The following is a 19,609-nucleotide window of genomic DNA, read 5'->3' as shown; positions in this document are numbered from 1 at the left end:
ATCACCGAGTCAAATCAGCTCTGTTATTTTCCGTTTTTTTCGACTGTTTTCCGTACCTTGGAGACATCATGCCTCGTCGGTGTGTTGTCGGAGGGTGTAACAACACGAACAGGGACGGATTCAAGTTGCACCAGTGGCCCAAAGATGCGAAAGTGGCAAGAAATTGGACGTTTGTTCCGCACACTTTACCGACGAAAGCTATGCTACGACAGAGATGGCAAGAATGTGTGGATATCCTGCGACATTCAAAGCAGATGCATTTCCAACGATAAAGTCAAAGAAATCTGCCGCCAGACCCCCATTGAATCTGCCGGAGTGTGTGAGCAATTCAGGGACAAAGGTCCTCGGTAGCACGGCAAGCAATGGCGGCAGTTTGTTCCCGCAGACGAGCGAGCTAAACCCCCTGGATGTCTTGGCTCACACCGTCCCTTATGCCACCGAAGATGATCAAGAGAAGAATATCGACCCTAGCTTCCCTGGCCTGCTGACATCAACTCCAAAACTGGACAGATCAGCTTTCGGGAAAAGAGAGCGGATGAGGGTATGTCTACATAATATATTAATTGATGAAAATTGGGCTGTCTGCACACTCAAAGTGCATGTTGTTGCCAAATGTATTTCATATGTTGTAAACCTAGTTCATAGTTGTTAGTTTCCTTTAATGCCAAACAAACACATAACCAATCGTTGGTTAGAAGGCGATCGCCGAATTCGTCCTCACTTTCTCCCGTGTCGCTGGCTGTCGTGTCGTTCGAGTCTGAATCCGAGCTAATGTCGCTATAGCTTGCTGTTCTATGCGCCATGTTTGTTTGTGTTGGCATCACTATGTGATGTCACAGGAAAATGGACGGGTGTATATAACGATGGTTAAAATCAGGCACTTTGAAGCTTTTTTTAGGGATATTGCATGATGGGTAAAAAAAAATTTTAAACTTCGAAAAATAAAATAAGCCACTGGGAACTGATTTTTAATGGTTTTAACCCTTCTGAAATTGTGATAATGTTCCCCTTTAAAGAAATTGTACGAGCCTGCCAGAACCCATACCTAAATCCATCTGTAAGCTGACTTGACGCTGCCTGTGCACTAAAAATGGACAGATATGTTTTTTTCAGGGCCGGAACCAATTATTAGTACAAAATGCAACACGGAACGACACAGGAAGTCATTCATACCGACAGCCATCAGACTTTATAATGCATATGTTCCTTTTTGACTGTACTTGAATGTATAATAGAGTGTATTTATATTATTCACATGTGAATAATGCTGTATAATAGACTGTATTTATATTATTCACATGTGAATAATGCTATATAATAGACTGTATTTATATTATTCACATGTGAATAATGCTGTATAATAGACTGTATTTATATTATTCATATGTGAATATTGCTGTATAATAGACTGTATTTATATTATTCACATGTAAAAAATACCTAAGTGTTTTTTGTTTATTGTGAACAAACTGTGGTGCCGAATTTCCCCCAGGGATCAATAAAGTACTTTCCATTCTATTCTATAAGGAGGCCGATAACCCATATTTGGAGCCGATACTAATTTGCAGTAAAAGTTATTTAAACATGAATGTTATATCAGTAAACAGCTGGAGGAGGTTGTAAGTGTTTTTTTCAACATCTTTGAGGAAACATTGGACCATTAACGACATCATTTTTTATGTGGTGCAAATGTGGTAAATTTAGCAGCAAAAAACATTTCACAAAAACTTTATTACGCGTGTCGTGCATTTCAAAATATGGGAAATCTCCTGGGAAAATTGGTAAAAATACGAGACTTCTCTCCATCACAATAACTCGCCATCTACTCAATTTTATAGCAGTTTATGGATTTAATACATTGGAAGGTTAGGAACCCTGAAATACTGCGAACATTTAAATAAAAACAATTCTGGGCTTGTTCAAGTAGCTTATAGTTGAGACATTTTTCAAGCATTTTTTTTTTTTAAATAATTTCTCCCTGGATGTTACAGAAAGTATGAGAATGTGTGAGCTGCCGCCTGCACTTCTTTACTTATATAATTAATACATCTCCGATATGTCAAGATGTCCACACAAAGTTTAAATTTTTCACAGCAATATCTTTTCGGTTGTCCTGATGTCCATCTATCTGTGCGTGCTCCTTTAATGAGCCCGAGAGTTGCGGACAAGAAGCTTTCCAAGCGACCCGATCGCTGCAGGAGCGAAAACAAACAAAACAAGACTATCGTATTTTCCGCACTATAAGGCGCACCTAAAAACCTCCAATTTTCTCAAAAGCTGACAGTGCGTCTTATAATCCGGTGTGCCTTATATATGGACCAATATTGAGCCACAACAGGTCTTGCAACTACGGGATGCATAACGTAACCCCAGCCTCTACTGTAGCGTCTTTTCCAGGGGTGCTCACACTTTTTCTGCAGGCGAGCTACTTTTCAATTGATCAAGTCGTGATCATTCATATATATAATTTATATTTGATGATAATGCAAGCATGTTTAACACATATAGTTATTATTGTTAATAAATTAAAGGTATTTAATGATAATACAAGTATGTTTAATACATATAGTTAATATTGTTAACAAGTTAAAGGTGTTTAAAGATAATACAAGCATGTTTAATACATATAGTTAATATTGTTAACAATTTAAAGGTGTTTAATGATAATACAAGCATGTTTAATACATATAGTTAATATTATTAATAAGTTAAAGGTGTTTAAGATAATACAAGCATGTTTAACACATATAGTTTATATTGTTAACAAGTTAAGGTGTTTAATGATAATACATGCATGTTTAACACATATAGATTCCTTTCTTTCATGAAGACAAGAATATAAGTTGGTGTATTACCTGATTGTGATGACTTGCATTGATAGGAATCAGACAGTGGTGCTAAAAACGTCCGCATTTTCGAATGGAGGAGAAAAAAAGTCCTCCTTTCTGTCCAATACCACATGAAAGTGGTTGGTTTTTGGCATCTTGTTTGTCCAGCTTCCGTACTCCTTTGTATACACTTTACAAGAAATACATTGTCGGCAAACTCCGTAGCTTGCTAGCTTGTGCACGCCAGCTTTCTGAGACTCTTATTTTGGTAGCGCAACTGTACAACTGTGCAGTCGGTCTTTGGAGTTTTGACGACAGGTACGGCGCCAGAGTCTGTTGAAATAAAGTGTTTCTCGCCTTCCAGTCGGTAATTTTAATGAGCTGGCAGCAGCCAGCGTCATCTCAGAAGACCCTCGGGTGCCGTGAATGTCAATCGACCTGGCTGGTGATCGACTGACACACCCTCCGAGATCGACCGGTAGCTCGCGATCGACGTAATGAGCACCCCTGGTCTATTCTATGCGCCTTATAATGCGGTGCGCCTTATATATATGAACACAGTTTTAAAATAGGCCATTCATTGAAGGTGCGCCTTATAATTCGGTGCGCCTTATAGTGCGGAAAATACGGTAGATAAGACGCCAGGAAAGAACAACAACAAAAAAATGTCCAATTGAAAATGTTTAGTTTTGCACTGTATTGGTGTGTGTGTGTGTGTGTGTGTGTGTGTGTGTGTGTGTGTGTGTGTGTGTGTGTGTGTGTGTGTGGCCAAGTGAGCGCCGCAGTTAAAGCAGCTGATCAGATCACAAAAATATTCTCACAAAAACTCAAATAAATCAGATATTATATCGAGAGAATGCCAAGAGTGTGCAAAGCAGTAATCAGAGCAAAGGGTGGCTATTTTGAAGAAACTAGAATGTAAAACATGTTTTCAGTTATTTCACCTTTTTTTGTTGAGTACATAACTCCACATGTGTTCATTCATAGTTTTGATGTGACAATTTACAATGTAAAATAGTCATGAAAATAAAGAAAACACATTGAATGAGAAGGTGTGTCCAAACTTTTGGCCTGTACTGTATGTTGCATCTGCTGATGAAGTTCTGTTGTAGTTGTAAAAAAAATAAATAAATAAATAAAAAGACCGATACCAATAAAAAAAGGGCGATACCGAATGCCAAATATCGGCCCGACCGATAATCGATCTCTACTGTGCATGATAGACGTCCTTGCAATCTGCCACATATTCTAAGGAAAAATGGTCAAAATGTCAAAATGATTCTGTAAAGCTGATTTTTTTTTCATATTATTCACCCCCAATTATTATACTGGTACTAATTGAAATCTTTTAAACAAGTTTTGGACTGCTATTGTGTGTTGTCATGACAGATAAAACTTCTTTTGTCCTCCAAACATGAGAGTGTAACAAAGCAACATATTTTCCAAGCTGCTGCTACAATGCTAGTGGGCCTCGGTACGTGTCTGTGCCTGCAGCCCATCCCACTTCTCCCGACTGTGATGTCATCCCAAAAGGCAGAGTTAGTGTTTAGCACACTCCGGTCCCCTGAGATCAATCATCGGCTGCTCGGTACACTGCCAGAGGAGATGACAGCGGTCGTGTTATGGCTTTCGTTTTCGTACAACTTCCCTATCTTGCGGTCTTTTTGAATGACTTGTATGACGTAATATGACACCAAAAAAAAGCCATGTGTGATTTAGGAATGGTGTGGTTTCTAAATGAGGCATTTCTTTTCCATACTGCAACACATGACTATATTGTCAGTAGTGAGCATTGAGCTGTGTATTTTAAGAGTTGCCACTCCCTTGTAGGTGCAGCACAGTGACCCTTAGACAGTGGCAAGGGCAATACTTTCAACACTATCCACACTATTCAGCGGCTGAAGAAAATGAAATTCCCCATGAGTCCCGGGATCTTTGCCAGGACATTAATAGATGCAACCACCAAATATGGATATTAATACATGTTACTTGAGTGCATATTAGCACATTCTGTAGGGCCACGTGCACACACGGTATTTCCCTAAGATTTCAAACAGGCTCAGACTGGTTGTGCTCACCATCAGCTCTCTTTGGTCTTCCAGGTTCTTGAGGAATGAGGAGAACTCCTGCAATGACTCATCTGGAAGATATGAAAGGAAAGCTAAGAGTTAATGGTTTCTGATAACAATTTCTCTCCCCTTTTTGGGAGAGAAAGGCAACCACCTGCACATGCCTTTCCTTCTGACATGCACTTGCCTCACGGAAAAGACAGGAAATCATCATAGCTGACTGTCAGGAAGCACAAGCAGGCCAAAAAGACCAGATGATTACAGGTTAGAAGTTGATTGATGACTAGTAGCCAAAGAATAGCCCTTGACAAACATTTGTTTGGTGGCGACACGAGGCGGTGGTTAAGCTTGAATCTTGACAGGGTGCGAAACCCGCACTTACCGATGCACCTCTCGTCGTCTGTCTTTGCGTCGCCGATGTACTCAAACTGAAACTCTCCCAGGCACTGAGCGAACTTGCGCTGTGCCATCCCCAGCTCTGGAAGGAAAAGATGGATAGAACACCTTTAAATTCAATGTTGCTAGTGATTACCACCAATGCTGTTTTTGATTGATTGATTGATAGAAACTTTTATTAGTAGATTGCACAGTACAGTACATATTCCGTACAATTGACCACTAAATGGTAACACCCCAATTAGGGATGTCCCGATCCAGGTTTTTGCACTTCCGATCCGATACCGATATTGTTTTTGCACTTCCGATCCGATACCGATACTGACCGATACCGATACTGACCGATAATGGCCTATCCGAGCATGTATTAAAGTTTAAAGTTATTTAGCCTACTTAGTTGTCAGAATCATGTTGAAAAGGGTTTTAGTACTCTTGATAACAACTAGCCAGCTGAATTAGGGGAGTTTGAATAATACACAATGGTTGGTAACAAGAAACTGACCTGTTTATTCAAGGATAAACACAAAATAGACAAAATTATACATGACAAACAGAAATGGCATCATTGAAACAAGGGCTGGGCGATATGGCCTTTTTTTAATATTGCGATATTTTAAGGCCATATTGCGATACACGATATATATCTCGATATTTTGCCTTAGCCTTCAATGAACACTTGATGCATAGAATCACAGCAGTATGATGATTCTGTGTGTTTTGATTGATTGATTGAGACTTTTATTAGTAGGTTGCACAGTGAAGTACATATTCCGTACAATTGACCACTAAATGGTAACACCCCAATAAGTTTTTCAACTTGTTTAAGTCGGGGTCCACTTAAATTGATTCATGATACAGATATATACTATCATCATAATACAGTCATCATACAAGATAATCACATTGAATTATTTACATTATTTATAATCCAGGGTGTGGAGGGGGGCGCCGGATGTAAGTGTCAAAAAGACAGCCAAAAGAGTTTGATATGAGAATAAATCTAAAAGTTAAAATATAGGGTAGAAATGCATCCATTTGCAGGAAATGTAGTCTTGATTTTCAACATTTTCTTTTAAGGCTTGCATGCCTACATTAAAACATTCTTCTTCATGCTGCATTAATATATGCTACTTTTAAAATTTCATGCAGAGAAGGAAATCACAACTAAAAAAATCACTAATTTTTTCATACGGTGTTGATCTGGAAATTTTTGCCTCGGCATTTTGATGGTGTGGACGTGTGGCACCGAACGGACATAAGCGTCTCGACAGACGTTATAATATTTGAACAATGATGACGAAAACTGTTTTCTCTGTCGTGTCGGTGTGTCAAAAATTGTTATGCGCTTATTTTTTTATTTGATTTTGTGCGTGGCATATAATTGCTATGCGCAGAGGGCGCTTAAACAGTGCGCAATTGCACAAGCGCGCACCTTAGAGAGAACGTTGGTCACACGGCTGCGTGAGCATCACAGCTAACGTTAGTCATGCTGCTACCTCTCTGCTCAGGGAGGGCTTATACGTATGTGACGTATGACGTGACAGTATGTGACGTGTGTAAGAAGGTGCGCTTGCTGTCTGTGAGAGGGAGACGCAGAAAAGAGTGAGAAGAGCCTGTCGTGTAATGCCAGCAGCTAAAAGCAACTGCGTTAGAATCCACAGACCTGTGGATGTGTTGAAGGTGTGCTGGAAAATGCGGAACGGAAATTACGGAGCAGCAGAAAAGTGGAATGTATTATTTAAATAGGTGCGTTGGAAAACACGGAGCGGAGGTTTTTTTTTTAACTGGAACTGGATCGGTATTCTCCCATGCCTTGCCGATACGCATTTTTTTGCAAATATCCGCGGCCGATCTGATCCAAATATCGGATCGGGACATCCCTAACCCCAATAAGTTTTTCAACTTGTTTATGTCGGGGTCCACGTAAATCAATTCATGGTACAAATATATACTACCAGCATAATACAGTCATCCCACAAGTTAATCATCAGAGTATATACATTGAATTATTTACATTATATACAATACGGGCTGTACCAAATGATTGTTTCTTGATAGGGGTGCAACGGATTAGTCGACATTGTCAACGAGGGTTGTCCCGATACCAATATGTACCTATTTCGATACTTTGATGCTTTTCTAAATAAGGGGACCACAAAAAATTGTATTATTGGTTTTATTTTAACAAAAAATCTTAGGGTACATTAAACATACGTTTATTATTGCAATCAAAGAACAATTTAGTCCTTAAATAAAATAGTGAACATACTAGACAACTTGTCTTTTATTAGTAAGGAAGCAAACAAAGGCTCCTAATTAGTCTGCTGACGTATGCAATAACATATTGTGTCATTTATCTACCTATTATTTTGTCAACATTATTAAGGACAAGCTGTAAAAATTGATTATTAATCTACTTGTTCATTTACTGTTAATATCTGCTTACTTTTTCTTTTAACATGTTCTATTTACACTTCTGTAATAATCACTTATTCTTCTGTTTGATCATTTACATTAGTTTTGGATGATACCACAAATTTGGGTATCGATCCGATACCAAGTAGTTACAGGATCATACAATGGTCATATGCAAAATCCTCATGTGTCCAGGGACGTATTTCCTGACTTTATAAACAAAATATTAATTTTTTTTAAACAAAAAGAGATTTTGTGATGCTAAAAAATATCGATGTAATCATAGTAGTATCCACTAGATACGCTCCTGTACTTGGTATCATTACAATGGATGTCAGGTGTAATTCCACCCATGGCGTTTATTTACATTGTGACACCGATGAGCTATTGTATCCTCCTACGGTGTGTAGTGAAGCATGTTTAGCTATTCCTCGTCCTGCAGTGATAATGATACTTGTAAGAAACTTGCTTTATTTGTCGCCATGGAGGCGAGGATTAGTGATTTAGAAGTAGCTAAAACACTGCAGACTGCAGTTGGACGTTAGCTCGCACCTATCTAGCCAGCCATGTCTTAAAGCACCTCTTCCTGAGGGCGTTTTAGTCTTAGAACTTCACCTTTATCGTTTTTCTGTCTACACACTGTGTCCGCTTGTAAGTACTCCGTGATTGTGCGTTGCCGAACATGCTCCTCTGCTCGTAAAACCAGCAATGTCACGATGTGAAGAAGACGTTCCGTCATGCTCGTAAAAAAAAAAAAAAAGAAGGGGGGCGGACCGGTACTTTTTAGAGGCAGTATAGTACTAAATATCTAAATATGCTTCATTAGTATCGGGGTATACCGTACAACCCTATTGTCAACAATAAAATGTGTTGTTTTTCCACGAGGAGGCAAGTCCACGCAGCCACTTGCAAAAACATCGCCAGTGACGACGCGCCGTCATGCCTGTAAAAAGAAAAAATATGGCGAACTGGTACTTTTCAAACAGCGTATAGTACGGTTTTTGATTCATTAGTACCGCGATACTATACTAGTACCGGTATACCCTACAACTAGGGCTGGGCGATATATGGAATACACTGGATATATCGCGGGTTTGTCTCTGTGCGATATAAATAAATGATAAATGGGTTATACTTGTATAGCGCTTTTCTACCTTCAAGGTACTCAAAGCGCTTTGACAGTATTTCCACATTCACCCATTCACACACACATTCACACACTGATGGCGGGAGCTGCCATGCAAGGCGCTAACCAGCAGTCATCAGGAGCAAGGGGTGAAGTGTCTTGCCCAAGGACACAACGGACGTGACTAGGATGGTAGAAGGTGGGGATTGAACCCCAGTAACCAGCAACACTCCGATTGCTGACACGGCCACTCTACCAACTTCGCCACGATATAACGATATACTCGATATATCGCGGGTTCTATAGAAAATGACTATATCGTGATATTCGAGTATACGTTCTCACGCAGTTGCTTTTAGCTGCTGGCATTACACTACAGGCTTTTCTCACTCTTTCTTGCCTCTCCTTCTCACAGAGAGATAAAACAAGCGTACCATGTTACATACGTCACATACTATCGCGCGTGCAACGTCATATGCCCTCGCGGAGCAGAGAGGTAGCGGAATGACTAATGTTAGCTGTGATGCTAGCGGTGTGGTGAGAGTGGTAATGCGAGAGAAAGAAGGTGTGAATCCTGTAACAAATGAAGGAAGAATTAATTCCCAAGAAAAACAGCACGGGGTACATCGTTTGGCGGTGGTTTGGCTTCAAGCGGGAAGATGTTGAACAGACAACCGTAATATGTCAAGTATACGGCAAAAGCTTTGCTACAAAAGGTAGCATTAGTGCTAATATATAGCATTATTTGAAAAGTCCCCCGCTAGAGAACGAAGAGTGTTTGAAACTCCGCATGTCAACATCTCCGTTTAGTGCCACACCAACAAAATCCAACCATTTCCACATCAGCACCTTATGAAACAAATAGTCAACAACAGAAGTAGATAACGTCCGCAGGAACCTACCACATAGCGAAGGACGTACACTATTTGATTTCCTATTATACAGCTCATTTTTATATGACAGTTATTGAAATATCTTGTGCGACATCATGCACAAAAGTGCACTTTATTTGTTTTAAACTATTGTAGTGGCGTTCTGTACAAAAAGTGCACTTTAATTTAGTGTTGTTTTGATATGTCATCTTAGTGACATCATGCACAAAAGTGCACTTATAGCTTGTTTTAAAATGTCTCTGACAATCTTGCACTTTCTGTTTTGAAGACATGAATGTTTGTGCCACTGCTTGATAACTGTTTAATTTGCTGAATTGACTTTGTGATTTCCCTCTGCATGAAAGTTTAAAAGTAGCATATATTAATGCAGTATGAAGAAGAATGTTTTAATGTAGACACATAGAATCATCATACTGCTGTGATTATATGCATCAAGTGTTCATTCAAGGCTAAGGCAAAATATGGAGATATATATCGTGTATCGTGACATGGCCTGAAAATATCGAGATATTAATAAAAGGCCATATCGCCCAGCCCTACCTACAACCCTAGCCACAAGTTCCGTATTTTTCGGACTATAAGTCGCAGTTTTTTTTATAGTTTGGCCGGGGGTGCGACTTATACTCAGGAGCGACTTATGTGTGAAATTATTAACACATTAGCGTAAAATATCAAATAATATTATTTAGCTCATTCACGTAAGAGACTAGACGTATAAGATTTCATGGGATTTAGCGATTAGGAGTGACAGATTGTTTGGTAAACTTATAGCATGTTCTATATGTTATAGTTATTTGAATGACTCTTACCATAATATGTTACGTTAACATACCAGGCACGTTCTCAGTTGGTTATCAAAACACGTATTGGTATGTCAGACTTAGCTTTGTCGTGGTTTAACTCTTATCTTACTGACAGGATGCAGTGCGTCTCCCATAATAATGTGACCTCGGACTATGTTAAGGTAACGTGCGGAGTTCCTCAGGGTTCGGTTCTTGGCCCTGCATTCTTTAGTATTTACATGCTGCCTCTAGGCGACATCATACGCAAATACGGTGTTAGCTTTCATTGTTATGCTGATGACACCCAACTCTACATGCCCCTAAAGCTGACCAACACGCCGGATTGTAGTCAGCTGGAGGCGTGTCTTAATGAAATTAAACAATGGATGTCCGCTAACTTCTTGCAACTCAACGCCAAGAAAACGGAAATGCTGATTATCGGTCCTGCTAAACACCGACATTTATTTAATAATACCACCTTAACATTTGACAACCAAACAATTACACAAGGCGAATCAGTAAAGAATCTGGGTATTATCTTCGACCCAACTCTCTCCTTTGAATCACACATTAAGAGTGTTACTAAAACGGCCTTCTTTCATCTCCGTAATATCGCTAAAATTCGTTCTATTTTATCCACTAGCGACGCTGAGATCATTATTCATGCGTTCGTTACGTCTCGTCTCGATTACTGTAACGTATTATTTTCGGGTCTCCCTATGTCTAGCATTAAAAGATTACAATTGGTACAAAATGCGGCTGCTAGACTTTTGACAAGAACAAGAAAGTTTGATCATATTACGCCTATACTGGCTCACCTGCACTGGCTTCCTGTGCACTTAAGATGTGACTTTAAGGTTTTACTACTTACGTATAAAATACTACACGGTCTAGCTCCATCCTATCTTGTCGATTGTATTGTACCATATGTCCCGGCAAGAAATCTGTGTTCAAAGAACTCCGGCTTATTAGTGATTCCCAGAGCACAAAAAAAGTCTGCGGGCTATAGAGCGTTTTCTATTCGGGCTCCAGTACTATGGAATGCCCTCCCGGTAACAATTAGAGATGCTACTACCTCAGTAGAAGCATTTAAGTCCCATCTTAAAACTCATTTGTATACTCTAGCCTTTAAATAGACCCCCCTTTTAGACCAGTTGATCTGCCGTTTCTTTTCTTTTCTCCTCTGCTCCCCTCTTCCTTGTGGAGGGGGGGGGGGCACAGGTCCGGTGGCCATGGATGAAGTGCTGGCTGTCCAGAGTCGGGACCCGGGGTGGACCGCTCGCCTGTGCATCGGCTGGGAACATCTCTGCGCTGCTGACCCGTCTCCGCTCGGGATGGTGTCCTGCTGGCCCCACTATGGACTGGACTCTCACACTATTATGTTAGATCTACTATGGACTGGACTCTTACTATTATGTTGGATCCACTATGGACTGGACTCTCACAATATTATGTCACACCCACTCGACATCCATTGCATTCGGTCTCCCCTAGAGGGGGGAGGTTACCCACATATGCGGTCCTCTCCAAGGTTTCTCATAGTCATTCACATCGACGTCCCACTGGGGTGAGTTTTTCCTTGCCCTTATGTGGGCTTTGTACCGAGGATGTCGTTGTGGCTTGTGCAGCCCTTTGAGACACTTGTGATTTAGGGCTATATAAATAAACATTGATTGATTATTTATGCCTCATATAACGTACACTTATTCAGCCTGTTGTTCACTATTCTTTATCTATTTTAAATTGCCTTTCAAATGTCTATTCTTGGTGTTGGCTTTTATCAAATAAGTTTCCCCAAAAAAATGCGACTTATACTCCAGTGCGACTTATATATGTTTTTTTCCTTCTTTATTGTGCATTTTCGGCCGGTGCGACTTATACTTCGGAGCGACTTATACTCCGAAAAATACTGTTATAATTTTTTGTGTCAAGCATTGAAAGACATTGATTGGTATCTGGCGATCAAACTTTTTCACAGTAATTTTCTAAATTTTTTATTTAAAATATTCGTGGCTGATCGATTGGAACACCCCTTGTGGCATCATTTTCTCTGTGCTCAGCTGCTATCTTTTTTGTGACGCAAGTTAAATGATGTCATCGATGACGTCGACTAAGCTGACAAATCGTCCCAGGCCTAGCTGTGATTAACTTGCCTTTGCCTTGCGGGAGCCATGACTGGCTAAATCAGACATTACTCAAACCTGTCCTGAACTGTGTGCTCAAGCACTGCGAACCCCTCCCTGCCCTGACCGTTGCTGGCCCGCGCTCACACTGTGCTATAATCATCCTTACCCTACTTACTCCATCCTGAGATTATGCAATGATTACGTTTGTAAACGATCACAGACACCGGGTGTGAAAAGCTGCACACTTGGCATCACTCATCATGAAAACCACAGCTTATGTATTGCGGTTAAACTTTTTGCAAACATCCTGCATCCGGCAAGCAGGTCGAAAACCAAACACGTCAGCTGTGAAGAGGTGTTTTATGATCCGGGTGGCACGGCAAGTTACGAGAAAAGAAATGGAGTCATGCTTTCAACTCTTTTGAGTAACAGCACAAAAACTAACTCCTCACTATTGCCTCGATGTGCTGTTTGGGATTTATAAATAGTCAACTATGGCAACAAGTAAAGAAAAAGACACACACACACACACACACAGGGCAAACCAAAACTATTTCCAGACAGCAAAGAGATTCCCCTGACGTGGCATGTATACGACAGCCCCCCCACTGCCACCCACCCCCTTGGGAAGCATGGCAGAATATGGCGAGGGTTATTTTAAGACCGGAGTGTAAGGAAGCGTCACGTCTCCGCGTTTGACGAATGGCCCGGGACGCCTTGGAAAACAATTTGCTGGGCTTTGCTTCTACAAGCGGACACAAAACTTTAGGCATGCAGTAATGCAGAGTGGTTTTCACTGAGGGCCACATGGCAGTTATGTTTGGCCCCAGAGGGCCGCTTGTAACAGTGAATACTATTATTACACAATTATTTATGCGTTTTATTCGATTTTTTGAAAACTAAAAAAAATATATATGGTAAGTTGCAATAATTTCACCTCAAAATGTAGTGTATATTATTGTAAATGGAAAAACAGTACTGCTGTTTTTATGGTAAAAAAAAAAAAAAAAAAAGGCAGCTCAGTTGCCAGATTTTCTGTAAAATGTACATTTGTTTTTTTACTGTAAATAAAAAAAAATGCAATTTTACAGTAACATTTTGGCACCTGAGCTGCCAATTTTTGTTTTGTTTTGTTTTTTTACCGCAAATCAACAACTGTAGATTTTTCAGTGTATTACTGTAAATGCCATGTTTTACAGTACAAAAAGAACTGTTTTTTTCATTTAAAAATGCTGTAAAAACCACAGTAAATTTCACAATTTGACCATAAAATATATTTCTACTTTTACATTGCACAATTTGATGGATAACTTGCTTTGAAATCATTATTATTATTATTTATTTCTATTTTAAAAATGGTTTGAATGTTTGATCAAATTTTTTTGCATAATTAGACCATATTTAAGTGAACATAATTTGAGATTACATGGAGTACATTTTGAGGGCCACATAGCAGTTATGTTTGGCCAGTACTGCTGTTTTTATGGTTAAAAAAAAAAGGCAGCTCAGTTGCCAGAATTTTACTGTAAAATTTACATTAGTTTTTTTACTGTAAATTAAAAAAACTGCAATTTTACAGTAACATTTTGGCACCTGAGCTGCCAGTTTTTTTTTTGTTTTTTTTTGTTACCGCAAATCAACAACTGTAGATTTTTCGGTGTATTACTGTAAATGCCAAAACGGCACCACAATTTTCCAGTACAAAAAGCTTTTTCATAAAATATATTTCTACTTTTACATTGCACAATTTGATGGATAACTTGCTTTGAAATCATTATTATTAGTATTTATTTCTATTTTAAAAATGGTTTGAATGTTTGATCAAATATTTTTGCATACATAGACAATATTTAAGTGAAAATAATTTGAGATTACATGGAGTACATTTTGAGGGCCACATGGCAGTTATGTTTGGCCCCAGAGGGCCGCTTCTAACAGTGAATACAATTATTATACAATTATTTATGCGTTTTATTCGATTTTTTAAAAACTAAAAAAAAAAAAAAATGGTAAGTTGCAATAATTTCACCTCAAAATGTAGTGTATATTATTGTAAATGGAAAAACAGTACTGCTGTTTTTATGGTAAAAAAAAAAAGGCATCTCAGTTGCCAGAATTTTACTGTAAAGTTTATATTTGTTTTTTTACGGTTAATAAAAAAAACTGCAATTTTACAGTAACATTTTGGCACCTGAGCTGCCAGTTTGTTTGTTTTTTACCACAAATCAACAAGTGTAGATTTTTCAGTGTATTACTGTAAATGCCAAAACGGCACCACAATTTTCCAGTACAAAAAGCAGTTTTTTTCATTTAGAAAAAAATGCTGTAAAAACCACAGTAAATTTCACAATTTGACCATAAAATATATTTCTACTTTTACATTGCACAATTTGATGGATAACTTGCTTTGAAATCATTATTATTAGTATTTATTTCTATTTTAAAAATGGTTTGAATGTTTGATCAAATATTTTTGCATACTTAGACAATATTTAAGTGAAAATAATTTGAGATTACATGGAGTACATTTTGAGGGCCACATGGCAGTTATGTTTGGCCCCAGAGGGCCGCTTCTAACTGTGAATACTATTATAACACAATTATTTATGAGTTTTATTCGATTTTTTAAAAACTAAAATGTAAAAAAAAAAAAAATATGGTAAGTTGCAATGATTTCACCTCAAAATGTAGTGTATATTACTGTAAATGGAAAAACAGTACTGCTGTTTTTATGGTAAAAAAGGCAGCTCAGTTGCCAGAATTTTACCGTAAAATGTACATTTGTTTTTTTACTGTAAGTAAAAAAAAAAAAAATGCAATTTTACAGTAACATTTTGGCACCTGAGCTGCCAGTTTTTTTGTTTGTTTTTTTAACCACAAATCAACAACTGTAGATTTTTTGGTGTATTACTGTAAATGCCAAAACAGCACCACAGTTTATTACAGTACAAAAAGCACTGTTTTTTTTCCATTTAGAAAAAAATGCTGTTAAAACCACAGTAAATTTCACAATTTGACCATGAAATATATTTCTACCTTTACATTGCACAATTTGATGGATAACTTGCTTTGAAATCATTATCATTAGTATTTATTTCTATTTTAAAAATGGTTTGAATGATTGATCAAATATTTTTGCATAATTAGACAATATTTAAGTTAACATAATTTGAGATTACATGGAGTACATTTTGAGGGCCACATAGCAGTTATGTTTGGCCCCAGAGGGCCGCTTCTAACAGTGAATACTATCCATCCATCCATCCATTTTCTACCGCTTGTCCCTTTTTGGGGTCACGGGGGGTGCTGGAGCCTATTTTATTACATAATTAATTATGCGTTTTATTCGGGGGGTTTTAAACTAAAATGTAAAAAAAGAAAAGAAAAGATAAATTAAAATAATTTCACCTCAAAATGTAGTGTATATTACTGTAAATGGAAAAGAGTACTGCTGTTTTTTTGGTAAAAAAAAAAGGCAGCTCAGTTGCCAGAATTTTACTGTGAAATTGACAGTTTTTTTACTGTTAGTAAAAAAACTGCAATTTTACAGTAACATTTTGGCACCTGAGCTGCCTGTTTGTTTGTTTTTTACCACAAATCAACAACTGTAGATTTTTCGGTGTATTACTGTAAATGCCAAAACAGCACCGGTTTATTACAGTACAAAAAGCACTGTTTTTTTCATTTAGAAAAAAATACTGTCAAAACCACAGTAAATTTCACAATTTGACCATGAAATATATTGCTACTTTCACATTGCACAATTTGATGGAGAACTTGCTTTGAAATCCTTATTATTAGTATTTTTTTTTTTTTTTTTTTAAATGGCTTGAATGTTTGATCAAATATTTTTGCATAATTAGACAATATTTAAGTGAACATAATTTGAGATTACATGGAGTACTCCTCCCAAAATAGAAAGAAATAATACATTTAGTAAGAAAAGTTACAGTACTTTATTGATACATATTATTTCCAGGCTTTCGAGGGCCAAATAAAATGAAGTGGCGGGCCACATCTGGCCCCCGGGGCCTTGAGTTTGTCACTTGTGCAGTAATGTAATAATAAATTACTCTTTTTAACGTTGCAAATATAATACAAAAATGTTTTTTTTAACATTGTCTGCACTCCCATGGCCTTCACGGTGGCAGAGGGGTTAGTGCATCTGCCTCACAATACGAAGGTCCTGAGTAGTCCTGGGTTCAATCCCGGGCTCGGGATCTTTCTGTGTGGAGTTTGCATGTTCTCCCCGTGACTGCGTGGGTTCCCTCCGGGTACTCCGGCTTCCTCCCACCTCCAAAGACATGCACCTGGGGATAGGTTGATTGGTAACACTAAATTGGCCCTAGTGTGTGAATGTGAGTGTGAATGTTGTGTGTCTATCTGTGTTGGCCCTGCGATGAGGTGGCGACTTGTCCAGGGTGTACCCCGCCTTCCGCCCGATTGTAGCTGAGATAGGCTCCAGCGCCCCCCGCGACCCCGAAGGGAATAAGCGGTAGAAAATGGATGGATGGATGGATAATTTGAGATTACATGGAGTACTTTTTTTTTCCCTTCCAAAATAGAAAGAAAGAATACATTTAGTAAGAAAAGTTACAGTACTTTATTGATACATATTATTTCCAGGCTTTCGAGGGCCAAATAAAATGAAGTGGCGGGCCACATCTGGCCCCCGGGGCCTTGAGTTTGCCACCTGTGCAGTAATGTAATAATAAATTACTCTTTTTAACGTTGCAAATATAATACAAAAATGTTTTTTTTAACATTGTCTGCACTCCCATGTTGACATGTGACTTTAGCTATTCTCAGAATAGTTTGCATACACATGCCATGGATTAAAGCAGAGCATGTGAGCCGCGTTGAGACAGTCTCCCCGAGCCCTGCACAAAGGGCAACGCTTCTCCCTCAGTGACTTATTTTCAATGCGAGACAGACCACTTGTTGCTTTGCAGCTTCTAAGCAACACAACCACAAGTGCTGGACACATTTGGCTACAGTGTGCAGGAAAGACACATGTAAAAGTTTGTTGCCATGATGACTGGCACGTCTTTGTCACGAGGACTCCTCCAATGTGTGCGAGTATCGCCAGTACTACGGGTGTAACGGTACACAAAAATTTCGGTTCGGAACGTACCTCGGTTTAGAGGTCCCGGTTCGGTTCATTTTTGGTAAATGAGAGAAATAAGAAAACAACAAAATATAAATGTTGAGGTTATTTATTTACAAAATTTGCAAAATCTTCCACCAAAAATATTTTTCTTGGTGGAATATTTGATGTGAAGTAATCGGAACCTTAGATAGGTCAATAATTCATAATAACATTGATTTTGATTCAATATTATGTTTTGAGCAATGACAGTTTGAAAGAAAAAAAAACAGCTTTGTTTTATTAGTCAACATTGCAACTTTTTCTAAATTACATTTCACCTTTAAGCTTTTTTATTTCACTTTTGTTATGTTTTTGTTTATTTTAATAGTATTTTTAGAATGTGCCGTGGGCCTTTAAAACATTAGCTGTGGGCCGCAAATGGCCTCCGAGGCACACTTTTGACACCCCTGCTATAGATAATAAAAAATGTAATCTGATAAAAAGCAGAGCCTGGCGACGCATGCGCGTTTATCATAACTCTCTCGCTCTCGGTCTCTGCCCCTCCCTCACCAATGCTGCTGCACGCACAATTTGTTTTGTTTTTAACCCCTTCTTAACCCTGAACGTACATTGAAAATACTTGCAACCCTAACTCAAAATGCCGGACATTTGAGGCATTTAAGAAACTCCGCCCTGACAGCTCCGCAAAAGAGGACATGTCCGGTGAAAAGAGGACGTATGGTCAGTCTATCGTAGCCCGTTAGCTGCTAGCATGCCGTGTGTTGTGCCTCGGTGTGCATTGTTTACACAACCTGCGTTACGATACTTAATATGTCCGTGTGGAAACTCGTTCGGTACACCTCCGAATCGAACCCCCGTTCAATACAAATACACGTGCTGCTACACCCCTAGCCGGTACAAAGATGCAAATTGTAGCTGATGTGAAAGGGGGCTCTCAACCAATCGCAACTCTTAATAACAGCAAGTCTTCGCACTGCTAAGGCCAGACAACACTAAAAAAGTATGTTTGACTTTTAAGATTAAAACATTTAAAGGGGACCTATTATGCAAAACCAACTTTTCGTACCTATTAGTAAGGGAATAAGCGGTAGAAAATGGATGGATGGATGGAATCTTGCATTTATTCATACTTTTTCCAAACAAGCCGTTTGGAATTTGCCCCGATAATGACGTTTTTCTCAATTGTGACGTCAGAAGATGATCCATCTATGGTAATAATTTACCCAAAGTGCTTTGCGCGAGTCCGCCATTGTAGTCCTGCTCTATCGCCGTTATCTTTTGTGGGGCAGACTGGCTCATACAAACTATCGTATAGTTCTAACTAGGGCAGGGCGATTAAATGATCGTGATCGCCATTAATATGAGTTCCATCACGGTGATCAGCTGTTAGCATATTTCCTCCATCAAACATGGTGGAACTATCTGTTAGAAGTTACCGCAGTAGTAAGCAGTAGGGAAGCAACCATGCTCTGTATCATCCTTCATGGAACAATCCACCTTTATTTACTGTGATCCTGTGTGTGTCTGTGAATGTGTGTGTGTTTGTGTACGTTTGCGTGTGTTTTTGTGAAAGTGTGTGTGTCTGTGTACAGTACAAGCCAAAAGTTTGGACACACCTTCCAATTCAATGTGTTTTCTTTATTTTCATGACTATTTACATTGTAGATTGTCACTGAAGGCAACAAAACTATGAATGAACACATGTGGAGTTATGTACTTAACAAAAAAAGGTGAAATAACTGAAAACATGTTTTATATTCTTCCAAATAGCCACCCTTTGCTCTGATTACTGCTTTGCACACTCTTGGCATTCTCTCAATGAGCTTTAAGAGTCACCTGAAATGGTTTTCACTTCACAGGTGTC

General features: G+C 38.7%; 1 protein-coding gene across 5 annotated transcripts in view; it reads right to left on the bottom strand.

Annotated features, from left to right (window-relative positions):
• Positions 1 to 19,609, bottom strand: part of arhgap10 (Rho GTPase activating protein 10) — a 184,494-nt gene that overhangs the window by 140,211 nt on the left and 24,674 nt on the right. For all 5 annotated transcript variants that reach the window (XM_061922885.2, XM_061922881.2, XM_061922886.2 and 2 more), the window contains exons 2-3: positions 5,280 to 5,375; positions 4,907 to 4,968 (exon numbers count right to left, since the gene is read on the bottom strand). In XM_061922885.2, coding sequence (XP_061778869.1) covers positions 4,907 to 4,968; positions 5,280 to 5,375 — 158 coding nt within the window. The remainder of the gene's footprint in view (positions 1 to 4,906; positions 4,969 to 5,279; positions 5,376 to 19,609) is intronic.

The sequence above is a fragment of the Nerophis lumbriciformis genome, linkage group LG27 (assembly GCF_033978685.3).
Source record: "Nerophis lumbriciformis linkage group LG27, RoL_Nlum_v2.1, whole genome shotgun sequence".
NCBI lineage: Eukaryota > Metazoa > Chordata > Actinopteri > Syngnathiformes > Syngnathidae > Nerophis > Nerophis lumbriciformis.
Note: the sequence above shows the minus strand (reverse complement) of the source record. Positions and strands in the feature narration are given on the sequence as shown.